This window comes from Podarcis melisellensis, assembly GCF_964234715.1.
Source record: "Podarcis melisellensis genome assembly, chromosome: 9".
NCBI lineage: Eukaryota > Metazoa > Chordata > Lepidosauria > Squamata > Lacertidae > Podarcis > Podarcis melisellensis.
In genome coordinates, this window is record NC_138541.1 from 56,975,053 (window position 1) to 56,995,524 (window position 20,472).

At 49.8% G+C, this 20,472-nt stretch overlaps 1 protein-coding gene across 1 annotated transcript; it reads right to left on the reverse strand.

Moving 5' to 3' along the window:
* Positions 1-12,367: 12,367 nt before the first annotated feature.
* Positions 12,368-19,934, reverse strand: PHOX2B (paired like homeobox 2B). The gene is made up of 4 exons (XM_081925866.1): positions 19,683-19,934; positions 17,770-17,957; positions 14,060-15,163; positions 12,368-13,885 (listed from the first exon to the last, which is right to left on the reverse strand). The coding sequence occupies exons 1-3, from the start codon at positions 19,921-19,923 to the stop codon at positions 14,708-14,710; spliced, it is 885 nt and encodes a 294-aa protein (XP_081781992.1). The 5' UTR covers positions 19,924-19,934; the 3' UTR covers positions 12,368-13,885; positions 14,060-14,707.
* Between the last annotated feature and the right edge of the window lie 538 nt (positions 19,935-20,472).

The following is a 20,472-nucleotide window of genomic DNA, read 5'->3' on the forward strand; positions in this document are numbered from 1 at the left end:
TGGACACGGTTTATTTTGTATTGGAATTAAAACGGATAGAATTGTTATTATGGATATATTAAGTTGTTGGCATCTGTCTGTCCTGAGAGTCAGTGGAGGGCACCTCCAAAGGCAAGGCCAAACCACTGGAGAATCACAGCGCCTGCTGTGGCTGCAGAAACCAGTGTCTCTTAACCGCTGCCTCCCACATTGTTTTTGCTGTGTTAGCAGCACCGAAGTGACCTCCCTGGGGGGCCCCAGGCTGCCCAGATGACAGTACTTGCCTTTTGGCCTCGCTGATGTGTTCCAAAGGAAAGCAGAGCAAGACGTTTGGCACCAGCCTGGCTGCAGGAGTTGCCAGGATGAGGTGTAAAAGGTTTCCTTAGGGACCCCACTCCAGATTTGTGTGGGGCTTCCTCCTTAGCCTTTTCTTCTCCCGAAGATATCCCACAGGTCAGCAGAGGTTTAGGATCAGTTTTCCATCTCCTAGATGGGCTCCCTTCCCAGGTTGATGAGCCCCATCTGCCCCTCGCTTCCCTCTACAGCACGTGCAGAAACCACCTTCTTGGATCCACTGTTGGTCTCGTCTGCTCAATCTGCCAGAGACTTTCCTCACTTGCAGGCAAAGTGAGGGTTTGAGACCCATTGGCAACCCTTACCTGGTTTATGTGGGATGTGATCCACTAGAGGCAGTCAAGTACAACATTCCTTGAAATGCTAGAGAAGACATGCAAGGGAATGTTTGGTCCAGCCAGTCAAAACTTCCTGTTCCTCCTGGCTGGAGCATCCTTCCTTTTGCATGTGAGAGAAAGTGGGTATGACCTAACCTGTCCAGGTAACAGAAGGACGAGTCACACAGCAACCTCTCTTTTTTTTTACTTCCTTCTTTGTTTGACCAACTTTCAGCTAGGAGTGCTCTGCTAGCTCTCAGCTAGCAGAAGCACTGGGATTATTCCCCCATATGGGGTAGATCCACATGTACATACAGTGGTACCTCGGGTTAAGTACTTAATACGTTCCAGAGGTTCGTACTCAATCTGAAACTGTTCTTAACCTGAAGCACCACCGGAGCACAATTTCTGTTCTCATCCTGAAGCAAAGTTCTTAACCTGTAGCATTATTTCTGGGTTAGCGGAGTCTGTAACCTGAAGCGTATGTAACCTGAAGCGTATGTAACCCGAGGTACCACTGTATTTGTAACTAAGCCTGCCTTCAGGAATCCAACTGTGAACTGATGTAAGTAAACTTCTTTTATTGACTTTGAATAAGATTGTGACGTCTTTATTCTTTTAAGAGGGATTCAAGGGAACTTACCAGGAATGTACAATTCAGTCTGAAGACAGACTGAATTGTATAATAGTGAGAGGCTCACACGAGCCTGCAACCAGCTATCTGCTGTGCACATAAAAAAGGGAATGTAGCTCTGCCAAGTAAAGGAACTTGCTGGTGCAAGTTAGGAAGGATATTTGTCAGGGTTTCTGGGAGAGAGGAGGAGATGACAGAGGAGACGGAGAGCGAGTGGGAGGAGGGGCAGAAGGATGAGGAAGAAGATGACGGAATTCTGAGGGAATCCACGAGTCTGAGCAGCGAGTCAGAGGATTCTCAAAAGGGGGTTACCTTAATCAAGCAAAAGGGAGGAGAAGGGAGAAGCGGAGAGGAGCCCAGTGGAAGACAGACGCAGCAAGAGGCGTCTCAGCCGGAACGGAGTAAAGGGGGTGGAGTCGTCAGCCTCTCGGAGGGAGCAGGATTAGGAGAGAACAGAGAAAGGGGGTTGGAGCAAGGTGTTCAGCCGGAAAGGGTGGAGAGCAGAACAAGGGGTGGTGTAGCGGTCGAAAGAAAGGTCAGCAGCAACGTACGCGCGCCAAGTTCAAACGTAGAGGCGCGCGGAAGTGGAGAGAGCTCAAGGGAGGAGCCCGGCCCTAAAGCCAGAAGGAGGGGGGAAGAGGCGGCAGAGGATTCAGCCTCAGGCGAGTCACGGAGAGAGGGAACCCAGGGGGGCAGGAAGACCCTGCGGAAAAGAAAGGAGAGGAAGAGGTGGTCTAGAGCCAGGCTATTAAGTTGGTGTGGAAGAGGGGAGGAGTCAGAGGGGACTTCAGCGGTCTAACGTGACAGACGTACGGCCACGATGCTGAACTGTACGAGAAGCAGAAATCTTCAATAAACTTTTCCTGTAAATAAACTGCAACGGAGTGAGGTCTCTTGTGAGCTGGGACCCGTCCTGGGTGGCCGTGACAGTAAGTCCCCTCTCAGAAAGCAAAAAATTTTTTTTTGCGAAGCTCACGAACGGGAGCAGCCATGAGCGCTGAGGAGCAGCTGGTTGCACTGCGGGATCAGGTTACCGCTCTCACATCGGCAGTCATTGCTTCGCAGAAGAAGAATGACGACTTGGAGAAGACGTGCCAGGATTTGCAGGCAAGGTGGGAACACGCGGACAGGGCGGGGGCCCCAGGTTCCAGAGCGGAGGGCATTGCGCTTGGACGGAGGGGGGGTGCCCTGGTTCCGCATTTTAATGGCAACTTGCAAGAATATCCCAATTTCAGAGCGGACGTCGTATATGCACTGCATTTACTCCGTCACGATTTTAAAGATGAGGAGGAGAAAGTGGGGTTCATTGTTTCGCACCTGCATGGGGAGGCCAGGGCTTGGCTACGCAATCTGTGGCGCGAAGATGGACCGGCCCGTCGCAATTCAACTGCGTTCATCAAAGCGATGGATTCTTGTTTTCAATCCTCTGTGGATGTGGACATTGCGCGCCGTCAAATGCACGGGCTGAGGCAGGGGAAAGCGACTGTGCGCCAATACCACTCTAAATTTTTTGCATTGCTCACCGCCTTAGATTGGTCAAAGGACAGTAAGCCGGTCAGAGATCTTTTTTGGGAGGGATTGAGCCCCCCCATCAAGGATGAGATCGCTAGGGGGGACAGACCCCAGACCCTAGAAGACGTGGTGCAACGGGCTTTAGCTATTGGAATTCGACATGAGGGACGTCCGTGGCACGAGGAGGACGGGCCCCAAGCGCGTGCGCAAGCGAGGACTCTCCCTTTTGTGCACAGGGATTTCAGCCGTGCGCACCCCTCGCCAATGGGGAAGGACAGCGAGGAGCCAATGGAGATTGGTGGTGCTAGGGCTCAGAAGCCATCCCAGAGCCCTGTCCCTGGTGCAGCCAAAGCGAAGCCTCCTAGAGGAACCAGGAAGTGTTACATCTGTGACAGTGCGCACCATATGGCGAAAGAGTGCCCCCAGAGGCTCCAGAAGCACACTGCAGCACTGGCAACTGTAACAGCAGAGGTGCAACCAGGGGAGCAGTTTCAGGGAAACGACAGTGCCTGGCTGGAAGCAGAGCTACTGGGGCTCAGCCAGGCGGATCTGTAGACAAGCCCCCAGCATCACTGCAGAGCGTGGACCCTTTGCCTCCCAGACCGGCAGTTCTGCTCACAGCAACACTCCAGTTGCCTGATGGGAGACTCCTCGAGGTTCCAATAACGATCGATTCGGGAAGCAACGCCGACTTCGTGGGACTGCAGTTCGTTAAGCAGCACAACATGGCGCTCCTGCCTGCAACGACGCCTCTAAACGTGGTCACGGTAGACGGCAGGAAGTTGCTGGGGGGGCAAGTGGTGCAGCAAACCCCTCCCATGATGATGCAGATTGGCAACCATCGAGAACTTATTAGTTTCAATGTCACCCACTTATCGGACACACCCATCGTGTTAGGCATGAGTTGGCTGGAGAGGCACAGTCCCGCGGTTGCGTGGTACCAGCGGCAGATCACCTTTTGTTCATCGTATTGTGCTCAGCATTGCTTTCAGACCGATCAGGGAGGAGAAGCCGAGCAGCAGTTGCATCTGGGTATGGTGCAAACAGTGCCTCACAAGTACCAGGACTTCTTGGAGGTTTTCTGTGAGAAGGAAGCTGACAAGTTGCCGCCTCACAGACCTTACGACTGCGCGATTGATTTAGTGCCAGGGGCGCAACTGCCTGCTGCCAAGCTGTACTCCATGTCGGAAGACGAGATGCAAGAGCTTCGGGAGTTCATAGACCATAACCTCAAGCGAGGTTTCATCCAGGAATCTAAAGCAGCGGGTGGCAGCCCTGTGTTCTTTGTGAAGAAGAAAAACACGCCCCAAAAAAGGCTTATAGTGGATTACAGGTTCATAAACAGCTTGACTAAGCCCAAAGCTTTCCCCATGCCCAAGATTGACGACCTTTTAGCGACCGTCAGGAGGGGCAAGATTTTCACCAAGCTGGACCTACGTGGAGCTTACAATCTCATCCGCATCCGGAAAGGAGATGAGTGGAAGACCGCCATGTTCACCCCTCTGGGCACATACGAATACAGAGTCATGCCTTTCGGTCTCCAAAATGGCAGCCACGTTTTTCAAGCATTTATGCACCACGTGCTAGCAGGTCTCCTCTACAAGAAGTGTGTCTGCTTTCTCGACGATATCCTGATTTTCTCGGAATCGCCGGAGGATCACGATAAGGACGTGAGGGAGGTCCTGCAGAGGCTGAAGGACCACAGGCTGTACGCCAAGTTGGAAAAATGCCAGTTTGATGTCAGAGAGGTTGATTTCCTTGGCTACAAGTTGTCCGACGAGGGACTGGCCATGGACAGGGCTAAGGTTCAAGCGCTGTTGGACTGGAAGAGCCCTCGAAATCGGAAAGAGGTCCAGAGGTTCATCGGCTTTGCCAATTTTTACCGCAAGTTTATTAAAGGTTTTGCGAACGCGACGGCGGCTATCACTGACACCCTCAGTTCCAAGAAGAAGAAGTTCGTCTGGACCGAACAAGCGGAGCGGTCCTTCCGGACGCTTAAAGGTCTTTTCGCCTCCGAAGAGCAGCTGCTCCACGTGAATCCCGGCAGACCCATGCGGGTAGAGACCGATGCGTCAGACAGAGCGGTTGGGGCCGTTCTTTTGCAAGAGGATTCACAAGGCAACTGGAGACCGGGTGCGTTCTACTCCCGGAAGCTCAGCAAGACGGAGCGCAATTATACCATATGGGACAGGGAGTTGTTGGCCATTCATGCAGCTTTCAAAGCGTGGCGACACTTCTTAATAGGAGCCAAGCACACGGTGCAAGTCCGCACGGATCACAAGAACTTAGAGTATTGGCGGACGGCTAAGTTACAGACCCAGCGACACATGCGCTGGGCGGAGTTCTTTGCGGATTTCGACTTCAAAATAGAATACATCCCAGGAGACTCCAATGTTATTGCAGACGCGCTGTCCCGAAAGCCGCAATACTTGGAGGAAGCAGCTCCAATCGCAGCAAAGCACATTTTCGCACCGCAGGCGTGGACGTGCGCTACCATCGCAGTCGACCTGGACGCGGTGCGACGCGCGTTGCAAAGGGATCAGTTTGCACAGTCCAAGATGGAGGAGCTACGCGGAGGGTCGCGAGACAACGATGAGTTCCAATTGCAAGATGGACTTTTGACTCGTAAGGGTGCCCTTTACGTGCCCACCGACGATCTTCGAGCCAAGGTTCTGCAACAATTGCATGACGCCCCTAGTGCAGGCCATTTCGGCAAAGAGAAGACGATGGAGTTGGTGGCTAGAGACTTTTGGTGGCCCCAGATGAGAGGAGAGGTGGCGGACTACGTCGCCAGGTGTGATATCTGCCAGAGGTCCAAACCAGTGCACCAGAAGCAGGCGGGATTGCTAGAACCGCTGGAGACACCGCAGCAACCGTGGGAGAGGGTAGCGTTGGACTTTGTTACGGACCTGCCCAGCTCCAGAGGTAAGACGGCGGTGTTAGTGGTGGTGGACTTGTTCACCAAGATGGCGCATTTCATCCCTTGTGCCAAGGTGGCGACGGCAGAACAGACCGCAAAGCTCTTCATCGATCACGTCTTCAGAGTGCATGGACTTCCGCAGTCCGTCTTGTCCGACAGGGGGCGCCAGTTTGTTTCCACTTTCTGGCGAAAGCTTCTGGGCATCTTGCACGTCAAAATCAACCTGACATCGGCGAGACATCCACAAACCAACGGTCAAGCGGAGAGGGTCAACGCGATCATGCAGCAGTACCTGCGGTGCTACGCCAACCAGCGACCTGCGGCGTGGGTGGACTATCTGCCGATGGCTGAATTCGCCTACAACAACTCGAAACACGCATCCACCGGGGTGACGCCTTTCTTCGCGAACAATGGCCGTCATCCCAGAACCTTCCCGAGATTTGCGGCACCAGGAGGGGGGGGGCCTCAAGATGCCGACCAGTTTGCAGCGGAGTTGCAAGAGGTGCACGAGGAGCTGCGGAGACATTTGGAGCTGGCAAAACAGGCGTATAAGGTGCAGGCCGATAAGCACAGGAGGGCGGGAGAGGACATCCAGATTGGGGACTGGGTGTGGTTAGCAGCCCACGCGATGCCGGCCAGGTCATTGGCCAAGAAGAAGTTAGGACACAGGCAGCTAGGGCCATATCAAGTTGAGGCTAAGATCAATCCGGTGGCTTTTCGTCTAGCCCTTCCGGAGGGTTCCAGGGTGCACCCGGTCTTTCATAGGTCGGTGCTCACTCCCTACAAAACCCCACACAGGTTTCAAGAGTCAGGAGCACTCCCAGAGCCACGTAGGAGGGCGCCTGAGGGGGGGGATTTGCCAAGACCAGAACCTCTTAACGAGGTCACAGAGATACTGGACTCGAGATGGGGGGAGGAGGGAGTTGAATATTTTCTAGCCAGGGAAGGCACTCCGGCCTCTGCCAATAGCTGGGTGCCGGGTTACGCGTTGGACGAACCCCTGTTGAAGGAGGAGTTCCATGCACTTTTTCCGCACAAGCCCATGCCCGAGGAGTATTTTGATGATTGGCTTTTCACGCCCACTTTGTCAGACAGCACGTTCGAGGGTTTCTCCTCACCCGAGGGCCATACGCCCGAAACAGGCCCGACCAGGGATCCGAGACTGGGGGGGGAGGAGACAGGCCCTTGTTGGTGGGTGGATCAGCCAAGGGAGGCATGGAGTCAGAGATGGATGGTAGGTCCTTGGCAGGCAGCGCCAGGAGAAGCAGTGATGGAGGAAGAGACTGTGAGGTCTGTGGGTGGGGAACCCGAGTTCGAACACACATATACGGAGATGACAGAGGAGAACGTTGAAGTGGACAACTTGTATCCTGAACCGACCCCGGAAGAACCACGTTTTCCTCAACCTGCACCCGGCGAGCGGGAGGGGGGAAGGGGGGGCTTCGAGGGGGGGATGGATGTCAGGGTTTCTGGGAGAGAGGAGGAGATGACAGAGGAGACGGAGAGCGAGTGGGAGGAGGGGCAGAAGGATGAGGAAGAAGATGACGGAATTCTGAGGGAATCCACGAGTCTGAGCAGCGAGTCAGAGGATTCTCAAAAGGGGGTTACCTTAATCAAGCAAAAGGGAGGAGAAGGGAGAAGCGGAGAGGAGCCCAGTGGAAGACAGACGCAGCAAGAGGCGTCTCAGCCGGAACGGAGTAAAGGGGGTGGAGTCGTCAGCCTCTCGGAGGGAGCAGGATTAGGAGAGAACAGAGAAAGGGGGTTGGAGCAAGGTGTTCAGCCGGAAAGGGTGGAGAGCAGAACAAGGGGTGGTGTAGCGGTCGAAAGAAAGGTCAGCAGCAACGTACGCGCGCCAAGTTCAAACGTAGAGGCGCGCGGAAGTGGAGAGAGCTCAGGGGAGGAGCCCGGCCCTAAAGCCAGAAGGAGGGGGGAAGAGGCGGCAGAGGATTCAGCCTCAGGCGAGTCACGGAGAGAGGGAACCCAGGGGGGCAGGAAGACCCTGCGGAAAAGAAAGGAGAGGAAGAGGTGGTCTAGAGCCAGGCTATTAAGTTGGTGTGGAAGAGGGGAGGAGTCAGAGGGGACTTCAGCGGTCTAACGTGACAGACGTACGGCCACGATGCTGAACTGTACGAGAAGCAGAAATCTTCAATAAACTTTTCCTGTAAATAAACTGCAACGGAGTGAGGTCTCTTGTGAGCTGGGACCCGTCCTGGGTGGCCGTGACAATATTAATAAACAATATATCCTCTCCTGCCACCCTGAACATTCCCACAGTTAAGCTGGCCAGTTGGAAGCCGTCCACCTGTTGCATGACAGCTTCTAGGAGCCACAGTTGAAAGTTGAGTGCAGGGTGAAGACCTTCTGTCTGTTCCTTCACTCCAAGAAGTGAGGTTACAGGGAACCAGGCAGAGGGCCTTCTTGGTAGTGGCACCCGCCTGTGGAACACCCTTCCATCAGATGATAAGCAAATAACTATCTGACTTTTAGAAGGCATCTGAAGGCAGCCCTGTTTTAATGTTTGAAGTTTTATTCTGTTTTTAATGTTCTGTTTAAAGCCGCCCAGAGTGGCTGGGGAAACCCAGCCAGATGGGCAGGGTAGTAATAATAAATTATTGTTATCATTATACAAAGATGAACAAACTACCCCGGAAGGAGCATGACATGTTCCCCTACCAGAAGTAGGGGAGGAGAGGGGAGATTGTTCCCTCTGACAAGGAGAAATAGTATTGACAGAATGATCTTAGCACAACACTGTTTTCCACACTAGGTAAGCACTGATTGGGGAGTTCTGCACCAAATCATATGAAATTAGGACGCATCTGAGCATCTGCATTGACTTCTCCACTAGGTAGCCACTGGTGTGTGTCCAAACAGGCCATATATTTCCATTCCACTTGATGAAAGTGCAGATGAGCTCCATTGAGCTAACATGACAGCCATTCCTGTGATGTTTGCATTGCGATAGCACATTCTGCTATGCAAGCCATCACAACAACACACAGCACTGAGGGACGTGCCTGCCAAGTTTGGTTTTTTCAACTGCTAAATTAGGCTAGTTTCCTGTATTATTTTATGCAACGTTTTATGGATTGGGCTTTATTGACATTAGGATTCCTCTGTAATTGTTCCTCCTATGTTTTTGAATTGTTATTGCTGCTCATTTGACATGTTGTGATCTGCTTTGAAAGCAACCCTGTGAAAAACCCTGTGGTGGTGATGTAAGGTGAAGTGTTAATGTTCCAAAGCTTGCCTGTTTCATATATGTGCAATGAAGAACAACAATAGAGATATCTGTGGCTGGCTTTGTAGTATTATCTGGTTGCTTTAGCTGGGGAGCATTGTAACTAGTTCAAAGCTTGAAGTCTGAATTAGTTTGAAATTCAAAGTTCACATTAGTTCAATAATAATAATGGTTTCCCCAGCAACTCTGGGCGGCTTTCAACAGAACATTAAAAACAGAATAAAACATAACATATTAAAACTTCCCTAGACAGGGCTGCCTTCAGATGTCTTCTGAAAGTCAAATAGTTGTTTATTTCCTTGACATTTGATGGGAGGGCGTTCCACAGGTGGGCATCACTACTGGCCCTCTGCCTGGTGCCCTGTAATCTGACTTCACTCAGTGAGGGAACCGCCAGAAGGCCCTCGGAGATGGATCTCAGTTCAAAGATCTAAGTTTGAATACTTCAAAGCTCGAAGCTCGAATTAGTTCAAAGTTTGAATTAGTTCAAAGCTCAAAGTTCAAATTAGTTCAAAGTTCAAAGAAGTTTGAAATTTGTAAAGGGGTGGCACAAAATGTGGAGTTCATGGCACAAAACTAACACAAAAAATGGCATCAGTTTGGGCGGAATCTGGAATTTTGGGGTCACACATTAATGAAGCTGCGTAGAGGTTTCGACTTAGTTGAAACATTTCCCCTCTTTGGAGTTGTTCTCTTCTGGTTAGGAAAAAAAGACTATAGCATTGCTTCTGAGCTTATTAAAAAACTTATTATTTAAAAAAAAACAACAACATACAAGTCTTAGTATATCAAAGGAAGAAATAAATATGTAATAAAAATAGGAATTGCAATGGAATGAAATGCTGCTTCACTTTAAAGCCTTGAAGCTGCCTATTGAACATAATCTCACACCTAAAAATCAAGATGAACCCCATACTACACGTATACCACCCAACATCTTCATCACACAATACACACAGAACTTAGCAGCAAAGATACAATGGCTATTTCTCATGGTGAACTAAAATACATGGTAGTTAGCTAATTACAATGGGGATAAATTTAGAGCCCTTTATTATAGGCTCTAGCAAGACCCTGCCAACAGACTTTTCTTTTCAGTTCTAATCAGTTTTTTAGTCAATGTATCCCAGCAACAAACACCCAGTTTTATTAGTCTGTGCATAAAGTGAGTAGGGTTTTGTTTGGATAAGAAACTCCTATGCAAATACACCTAAGCTAAAATGAATATAAAAAATGCCCCCCTAAACTGAAAATATGTAAATAATTCCAAATATATAAACAACACTTGGAACAGAAACCTTAAAATCTGAAAAAGTATGGAACATATAATTACTCTCTACGAAACTTGAGACTATGGTTTGGAGGAATATATCTATTACCTTGGATTGCTAATAAAGACTTTCAACTTAATACGTTGTGGCATCCAGTTTTCGTCTGCGAGATCTTTGGCCTTGTTGAGCACCAAAAGCACAAGAAATAAACTAAACAGCATAATGGCAACTATTTTAAAAGATTAACAACTAAACCATATATCCTTTTAATGTGTGTATTGATTGTGTTCTTCCACATTTTCTTGCCGTATCTGGAGTCACATGCAGATTACCTCTTAATAGGGAATTCTACATCTTACATATTTATTGCTACTGAATATTTGGTGTTTTAGCCGAAATCCGTTAAAAATAACGCAAGTTCCAAATTGTTTTGAAGTGGAGAGTGCGATACACAAGCCAGGTTCCTTGCATCTCTAATCCAAAGGGATGTTTTTGATCACCAGAAACACACATTCTGAGCAGCTTTTCCTCACTAAGACATTTAGCAATTCTTTGTTGAAAGCGGTATTAAAAATCGTTTGTCTCCTGCAAAGGGCTCTGGTATTCCAGCATAATCAACTCTGTTCATGGTTGACTGTCCTGTACTGGAACTATTGGTGACATTTCATTTTTTTTTATCTTTGTACTTCTTTCAAGAGGAAAATGTCTCCGAGCGGAAGTGCAACAAAGCCTTTTAAAGCACTGGCATGCAATTGCGTGTTGAGAAAGCAGAACATCAGCTCGAGCTGTGAGGATAACTGTTGGAGGGAAACATCACAGCCGAAGTTTTGGGTATTCAGTCAAACAAAAAATTAAGCATTTTAGAAAAAAACACATACAAAGCATTTTCAGAAAGATCCCAATCTGGGATGTTTTGGAGCAGTTTCCAAGGAGGCCTTTTAATATTTATTTTGTAAGGTAATCTGGTTTTGTAAATGCTGACTGCTAGGAAGTGGGCAAAAGAAAAGGATATTTCTTACGATCGTGACTGCCAGGTAACTCTTGAATTTAAAACTAACAAAGTTATGAATTCCTGTTCAATGTGATTAGCTTAATGAATTCCAAGAGAGTTGAAGTAGCCAAACTGGGTGGCTAGGTCTAGCCTGTATAACAAAGTGTATATTTGAGATTTGTTTTCTATGCTGTAATACCTATACCTTGTACATTACGTAAGTTATCCACAAACCCTGATTTCTTCTTGCCAGTTAAATACCTTTTGGTGTAAGGAATAATATCTTACTTCTTTCTCAATGCCCAGAATCTCCTCTCATTCACACAACACATACACCTTACAGACTCCAGAATACTTCTGTATTGGTGTGAAAGCTCTTCTTTGAATCCTGTAAGCCTGAATTGCCCTTATTTGAAAAGAAGAAAAAGATCTCTGGCAATTCACATTCACTCAGTAACTTATCATTTATCGACTTTTTGATGACTGTGTGAATGGCCTCCGCTAAAAGTACTGCTTTGGGGTGGGGTCAGATGACATGAAAAGCTCTGACTGGGGTATTTGATCTGTCATGCTGAAGTCGCCGAGAGATTATTATGCATCGGGCAACCCACTTTAATTCTCTGGTTGTTAGGACTGCAGTGTTGTGGAGGAATTAGACTGCACCTCTCTCTAAAAGATTTCAGAGGGAAAATAATGGATGGATTGTTTTGAAATCTGTTTCTGACCTAAGTTGATGTGCTATCCAACAAGGAACTTTCTGACATGCTAAAAAAGCAACTATCTCAAGGAGATATTCACAAAATGAATGGCAGCACTTACACAAGGTACAATGCAGTGAAGTGCTATACTTGAAGACCGTATTGTGATGGGTTCAAAACCTGATCACCCCCCCTAGAAACTGGGTCACAGCACTTCCTGGTTCCTACAACATTGTCCACAGAGGAAATTCTCAATACTGGGGGGTTGATTTATTTCCCGCCCAGATCCTGCCCACTCTCTAGTGCCTATCAGCCACCATTTATCACGACAATCTTGTTTTTAAAAACACACTTCAGGAAGAAAGTAAATTAGACCGAGAGATGTAGAGGGCCTGTATTTGCTTTTTCTTTTTATTATCAACAATCAGTTAATGGTACACTCTTGGAAAACTATATGCACATGTAGAAATATTTCCCCTTTTAAATAGAAGCATTCATTTTAACCACATATAAATAAATCTGAAAATCCTGAAACATAATTTATGATGGTTAATGCTCACAAACATATCCCAACACAAAAGGAAAAATAACAGTAATAAAAAAGAGACAACATGCAATTGATAACCAAAGCTGATACCATTGCATGAAGCCGACTTCTCTAAACGCAAAGAAATGTAACCAGTGAGAACCTCATTTCTCCATAAAGACACACCATAAAGACTACAAGGAGAGAAAACATTATTTATACGTCTAACTAGAGTAGACAAGTTTGTATCAATATTAACACTATACAATTGAGTCACAGAACACAGTTTTAGAAAGACACAGAAAAAGATGGTAAAGCATACCTGTCGACATAACTAATACCTAGGTTCTTGTGCCTTGTAAAAGAAACATTTTTAAAACCCTAAGAAGAGATGCCTAAAAACTGCATGGACAATGTAATCGCAATCTTCAGAATGAATTCCAATCCATTTGCCAGAAAGGGCTGTTAAGACCCCTGGGGCTATTTTGGACAGAGAGTTGGTTCACCTTCTGTAAACTTCTCCCTGCACATTGAAACACGCAATTACGGTAGGTTTGCAGCAACTGCGGTGGGGAAAGGGTAGGGCCGTAAATGAAAAATCTAATCAGTGCTAGTAATGATCACAATAATAAGAGGGTTGGGCTATGCTGAATGGTCAGGGCCGCTTCACGTTGTCACTCGGCAGGGCTGGAAACGGAGTTGGTCCAAGAACTGCTTCTCACACGTCTCAGTGGATCACTGTGTGTGGCCGAGGGCTGGCAGCTGAACTCTGAGACGACTTTTGATCACCCTCGCAGGAGGAGATGGGTTGGGTCCTCTGGCTGCACCTTCACAAATGCAAGTCATCACCGATGCTGCATTTACGAAGCGGTACCCGGGCACAAACAGCAACCATTTGGCACACCACCCTAAACCACCTGAATGTAGCTTGAACCATACATACATACCCTCTGACAACTGCCACGTCAAATTAGGTCACCTTGTTTAAGAGGAATGCTAAACAAAAGCAGCTTTCCCTGAGGCAAGCTGCGGTTTCCACGAGGGCTGGTGCAAAAAATATTTCTGGGAAGCCTTCAGAAATGGGCTCCCTTACCTAGAAAACACAGATTGATCTACCGAGGCGGCAATCCGTAAAGTTTAAGGCTTAAACATGCTTATTAAGGGAGTAAGCCCGATTGAAGAGTGTGGAATTCGGTTCAGAATAAAACATAACCAGATTGCACTGATTCTGTAACTATATCGCCGCCTCCTCCGGTGTAACATAACATTTAACTGTAATTTTTAGACCCTCCGTGTCAATTATATTCTAGGGAAGCTGCGAAAGCAGGAAGGGGGTGTGCGTCCTCCTAGCCTAACCGATACATTCAGAAGCTGTGCTCTAGTTACAGTACAAACGACTTGCACAGCAACCCCTTGGTTTCAGTACGTTTACAAATTTAGACCTCTGGCGTAGCATGGGTTGTCAGCACCCGGGGCAAGGCAAGTAATTTGTGCCCCCTAACCTGTGGATTTGCGCCCCCTAACCCGTGGATTTGCGCCCCCTAACCCTAACCCCCAGATGTTGCGCCCGGTGCGGCCGGCCCCCCCCCTGCACCCCCCACGCTACGCCACTCGACCTCTCAACTCTGTACATGTTCTCTGGGCCTCGTCAGCTCAGCCCACGAAAAGGAGTGAGTGAGTGGGGGAGGCAGGGGGGCGGCGGAGTGGGCTCCAATTTAGCCCTGGGGGAGGAGGAGACCGCGTGGCTCTTAACGCGCGCGCCTTGGAGGCGACGGCCGTGCCAAGTCGCCAAAATGGAGCGCTCACGATGCGCAAAGGCGGACGCGCGGTTTTGCAACGGGTGTGCAGCCACGCTGAAAGCACCTCAGCCTCAAGGAAAAACCCGGCCAAGAGAGGGGGGTTTGGCGGGGTGGGGAGGAAGGATTACATTGCAGTAGCAGCAGCAACACCGACAAAACGACACTGGCAGCTTGTGGACAGTTTTCTCCCGGACTGCGCAAGGAGGAGAGGGCGGAGGCGCGGCGCCTGCTGCAGCAGAGCGATGCGCACTACGGGGCGCGCTCGCTTGTTCGTAGCCCGGGCAAGGTCGCTTGCAAGTCCGCGCCGTCGGGGCCGCTCCGACGTAAGCGAGGAGGGCAGGAGTGGAGGCCTGGCGAGTTCCTTCCCTGCAGAGGGCGCCGCCTCCTCGCTCTCGGCCATTGGGGAAGCGCCCGTCGAGGGAGGCCCGGCCCCGGCGACGCAGCCCCGGCCGGCCGGCCCCGCGCTCAAAACATACTGCTCTTCACCAAGGTGCCTTTGGTGCCGTTGGGTCTCTGCAGCGACGAGAGCACGCTGGCGAAGGGCCCGCCTAAGGAATCCGGGATGGAGGTGATCGGCCCCGGCCCGGGGGCCCAGCCCTGCCCGGGCCCCGCCGCCGCCGCCGACAAGCCGCCAGGCCCCGACGGCGCGCCTTTGCCCGCCTCCTGCCCAGGCCCGCCGGCTCCGGGCCCGCCAGGGCCTCCCGTGGGGCTGGGCCCGCCGCCGCCGCAGCTGGGCGCCGGGTTGGGGTTGGGGCCGGGCCCGCCGGTGCTGTCCGGGTCGGTGCTTTTGGCCTCTTTGCTCTCATCGTCCCGCGACGCGTCGGACTTCTTCCCAGACGAGCCATTCTTGGCTGCGGCCGCCGCTGCCGCCGCGGCGCGCTCCTGCTTGCGGAACTTCGCCCGTCGGTTCTGGAACCAGACCTGGCCAGAAGGAAGGAAGGAAGGAGCGAGGGGGGGAAAGAGAGAGAGAGAGGTTCAGAGTGGGGCGGGCGGCGAGCGAGGGGGGGCAGGCGTTCTGTTCCCACGTGCACGGGATATGCGAGTCAAGCCAAAGCAACCTCGAGGCACTGATTCTGTGTTTGTGACCATTATGCGTGACCATCCCCCTTTCCTCTCTCTCTCTCTCTCTCTCTCTCTCTCTCTCTCTCTCTCTCTCTCTCTCTCTCTCTCTCTCTCTCTGTCTGTCTCTCCCAAGCGCGCCTTGAAAGCCACTTTGCAGTAGTGGATTCAAAATAGCTGATCCAGAACTCAGCGATCACTCCTTAAATCATAGAATTGTAGAATGGGAAGGGGCCATAAGGCGATCTGTTCCAACCCGTTATCTTTTACCCAACGTGGGGCTCAAACCGACTGAGCTATACCAACTTGAGCCAAAGAAAACAATCAATAAACATGTGGAAAGATCTATCCTTGTAGGTCTTAACTGGCAACTATTTTTAGTACGTGAACTTGAGTGTGCACCCAAAAGGATTGAAATACCCACTGCTAACTCTCCTGAGCGTATGGGTGTAGGAAGGGGCAATGAGCGTAGACAAGCCCATCTGTGAGCATCACAAATTCCCATTCCTGTGAGAAATCAGGGGTAGCAGCAATAGTAAGATTAATAACATGTTACAGATGGCCAGCTTATTCCATGGTTATATTCGCTTTCTGGCATGATGCGACTGGGTAAATAAATTGGCTTTAGACACCCAGTGTCTAAAAGATGCTAGGTTGCAAATTCTTCCACTTATGGTTTTGAAAAGGACGGCATGTGCCCTAGTTGAATGGACAGACTCTGAGTAGCTATTGGCCATGCCAAGCTAAAGGAGAACTTTCATCTCAGAACATTCATATCATTTCAGCAGAGGACTCTTTTCTTTTAATAGGTCCAGACAATGAACTGCCTTAATCTACTCCCTATTGTGTGGGCAGTGTGGACAGGAAATGTCTTTCACTGCAGAAGCTGGTTGTTGCTATAAAGTAACATGCATTGTTGTTCCTCTGCTGAGGAATAATGTAGCCTGTCTGTGAGTTCTGTTGGCCATCAGCTCGGCCACGGTGCGTAAATAAAAAGAACAGGCGACCACTGGTAGGGTCTAGCATGGCAACTCTTAAGATGCTTCCAGGTGTGCTGGCATGGAACCAGACCTTTGGCCACGCACATCTGGCATGTTGGCCAATTGCTTGTTGTTGTTATTATTTTTTGAATTTATATACCGCCCTATACCCGGGGGTCTCAGGGCAGTTTACAGAATAAAATCAAGAAAACCCCCCATAAAATATCTAATAAAAACAAAACCAACACCAAAGCAGAGCAGCCACATTCTCTTTCAGCTCCAATACCAGTGGCTCTCCTCTGTTCGGATTTATTGCTGTTTGGCATCATCACCCTAACATTCTTCTGCCCGTGCTTAAAGCCTTGATGCCACAGTCTATTGTGGCATGCTTTGGCCTGGCTTGCTTTGCAAATTAACTGCTCCCCTGTGACCTGCTTTGTGGTATATCAGAGTGGTTTGCAGCCTTGTTTTCTCAGAAATCTCAATTTCGTTCCGCTGGGCAGTTGCATAGGATTGTAGTCTTGTGTTATTATTTCTTGGCGCATCCTAAACCAGTCTTTTGCACTCTTGAGATACTCAGAAGTAGTGAAAGGATAGAGTATTTAATGCAAAGGTGAGGAACTTCTGGCCCTCCAGATTTTGCTAGATATAAACTAACATCATCCTTGGCCAACATCTGGAGGGCCAGAGGTTCTCCACCCCTGATTTAGGGTGTGTCTTAATTTAAGACACATCAGTGTATGCCAAATATAATTATTTCAGGTCAGTGACTCCAAGGTAAAGGTGTTTATATGTACCTGGATTGCAGATCAGGTGAGATCTTAGTGTAAAGCTCTCCCTGTTTTTAGAATTCAGATCTTCAGTTTGCTAAGTTAGAAATTGTTCCCACAGAAATAGAGAGCATTGCCAACAAGATCTGGGGGGGGGGGGAGAGAATCTAAATTATAGAAGGGATGCAAAGATCTAATACTCGGAATGGTATGGTCCTCGCCACATGCTGCCCTGTTCAGCTATCCAGATGATAATGTGTCCTCTGCCAAAATCAGGAACTGACAAGGTACCTCTACAGAAATGGGTGGCTCTAGCAAGTGAGCCAAGCCGTAGGGAATACATATGCTAGCCACTGGGCTCTCCAAGGAAACTGCTGCCCTTAGGAGTCGTACTCATTACCATGAGGAAGGTGAGACAGCTTTGGGATGCAAAGCTGAATGCCTTCTGCTGCTGATGGAGGAATGACTCAAGATAAACGAGGTTAAAAAAATAAAAGGCAGCGGCCCGGAATGATAAACATAAAAAACCCTGCATCCATCTTCATATGAAAATGTGCAAAAACAACAGACTTCCCACCCTGGGACTCTCTGTCGTTGGTCACCTCCGTGCAGCAAAATCTTGAAAGCGCTTGCGAGAGACCACCCGCGATGCTTTGCTCCGGATCAAGCGGCCTAGGCGGCTGCCGCAATCCGGATCGAAAGGAGCTCCTTCACCAACCTGAACTCTGGCTTCGGTGAGGTCGATTTTGAGGGCCAGCTCCTCCCGGGTGTAGATATCTGGGTAGTGAGTCTCCGCGAACACCCTCTCCAGTTCCTTCAGTTGCGCGCTGGTGAAGGTGGTCCTGATCCGCCTCTGCTTCCTCTTCTCGTTCAAGCCCCCGTGGTCGGTGAAGAGCTTGTAGGGGACTAAAGAGGGAAAGGGGAGCGGGGTGGGAGGAAAAGAAACACAGCCAGTCGATAACGTGCTGCGATTCCCCGCAAGAAGCTGTTGGAACGCGAGGACAGCCGTCCGGGGGATCCGGATTCGAATGGTTTCACTGCGCTTGCGGCGGTCGGAGCGTGACCCGCGAAACCGTCTACACCGCCATGCTAACAACCCGCTTAACCAGCGAGCTTACTCGCGAGCAGACATGGAGAAGAAACGGATTCGTGTCCCCTCCGTTTTCTGAGACGGTTAACGTTTCTAATCCAGAAAAGGGAAAGGGATGTATTTCGATAACGAAATGGCTAAGGAAGGAGAATGATACGGTCTGTTTGCAGATGGATTCTCCCAAACACTATTTATTTTTTTCACTTTCGATATAGGTTATTAAAAAAAACCCAACCACCTCCCTTCCCCTCCATCCCACCCCACAGTATCTGTTTATTGCGGTTGGATCAAAAGTATACCACTCTTAGCGACGATTTTCCAAAAATGAAATTGCGGGGGAGGGGAGAGTGATGACAATTTATGCTAAATTAAGATGGGGGGTGGTTCATTGGAATGACAGGCAAATCTTGTAGTTGCGCCCCCCCATCTCCTCCTTCAATGTCGCAAAGAGAGACGACGAATGGAGAGATTGGCAGGGCGATCTCGCTAGATGCGGGTGTGAGCGTTCACACAAGACGGCCAAGGCTGCCTTTCTCTCAAAATGCAACTGCTACATGCCTGCTTGATTTAGTACAAAAATGGTCCAAAAATAATAATGATCCACGACCAGCACCAGAGATGCTGTTTCCATGGAATTCGATAGCAAAATCGACCCGTTGCGTTGACCGGAATAGAGCAACATCGACAGGTGCCATCCTAAATATGTTGACTCGGAAGTCCGATTGAGCTCAATGGGACGTGCCCCCAAGTAAGTGTTGCCCCCCCCTCCCAGACACCTCCAGAGCTGCCCCTGAATTTTTTGCACCTCCTCCCTTACTCGAAGACTTTCGCCCAGGCGGGATTTCGTTGTTCCTAGGGGGGGAGCTGCTAAAAAAGGAAAGAAAGGAATGAATGAAAGAAAAAGAAAAATACTAGCAGCGAGACAGTGCCCGCTTATCTCTCCATGGCTTGTTTACTGTTGTTGCCCGTGGTGGATGCGGTTTCTTAAAAGAGGGAAATGGAAGAGAAGGAAAGAGGAAAAGGCGATGAAGATGAAGATGATGAAGAAGACAGTGTCAGTAATGAGCTTTCCTCGCGGCTTATTTAATTATTTCCCCCAGCTTTTCCGTCTCCCTCGCAAAGTAAATAAATTATGCCGATCATTTTGGCAGCTTAAGATAATTTTGTTGGCGGTTTCGGGTGTGACTTCGGATAGTGTAACGGTGTAAGTGAATTACACCCCCCTCTCCCCCCCCAACACACAAACCCAACCCAACCCACCCCCCTCCTCTCCTCTCTCTCCTTCCCTGCAATCGCTCCTAACGTGATAAATTCTTTCATTTGTGTAAGCAAATTTCGTTGGGTAAATACTAAACACATTGCCATTTTCCAAATGCAATCAAAGCGAGGCTTCCCTCTCCTATTTTTTCCCCTCCCTCTCTTTCCTCCTCGGTCGGGCTTTGGCTTGGCTCTTCCTCCTTCCTCCTCTCTTGCCCTCTCTCTCTCTCTCTGCTTGCCTTTCCCCTCCTCTCTCTCTCCAGCCAGGGGCGCAGGGTCCTTACCTGCCGCGTATGGGCTGCTCTGGTGGTCCCTAAGGGTGCCCAGGCTGCAGGATCCGGGGGTGAGGGACGGGCACCCGGAGGTGGCCCCGAAAGTGGTCCTGATGGGGTTATACTGGAAGCCACTCGCCTGGCTGCACGAGCTGAAGTCCGCGTAAGCCGAAGCCAAGCTGGACGTGTCCATCCCAGCCATGCACGACTCGTAGGCGGAGGAATTGAGGTAAGAATATTCCATTTTATACATTGAAAAGGCTCGGGGATGGCCCAGCCAACGGGTTTGGGGGCTGGAGGGTGGGGAGAGAGGAAAGATGGGGCTCCTGGTCAAGGTGGGGTGGGGGTGGGGGCGAGGTGGATGAGGGGGGAGAGAAGAAGAGCCAAGGCAAGGGGAGAGAGCGAGATGCGCACAGCTCGGCTCTTGCTTCCAGAGTGGCCTCCTTGCTACCAGCCGCGCCGAGTTTTATGAAAAAACGGCTCCTATGAGCTGCCTTGCCTGAGGTCTCTAGAGCATATAGTCCTCATCATAAACTTGGCTGTTTCCACTTGGACAATAGCAAAGCGGTTGGTCTGATCGCGGGCGCTTTTTACATGACAATAACTCATCAGTCTATTGGGCTGGCAACTGGGGTGGGGGGTGGGGGGAGCGAGGAAAGAGGGGAAGGAGGGGGGAGGGGAGAAGGAGGGAGGGGAGGGGAGGGGGAGGAAAGAGGGAGGGAGGGAGGCTGAGCTGCCCAACTTCCCTCTGGCTGATTCCTGCATCTCTAATGAGAATTTAATACACACCCTCGACGTCCCC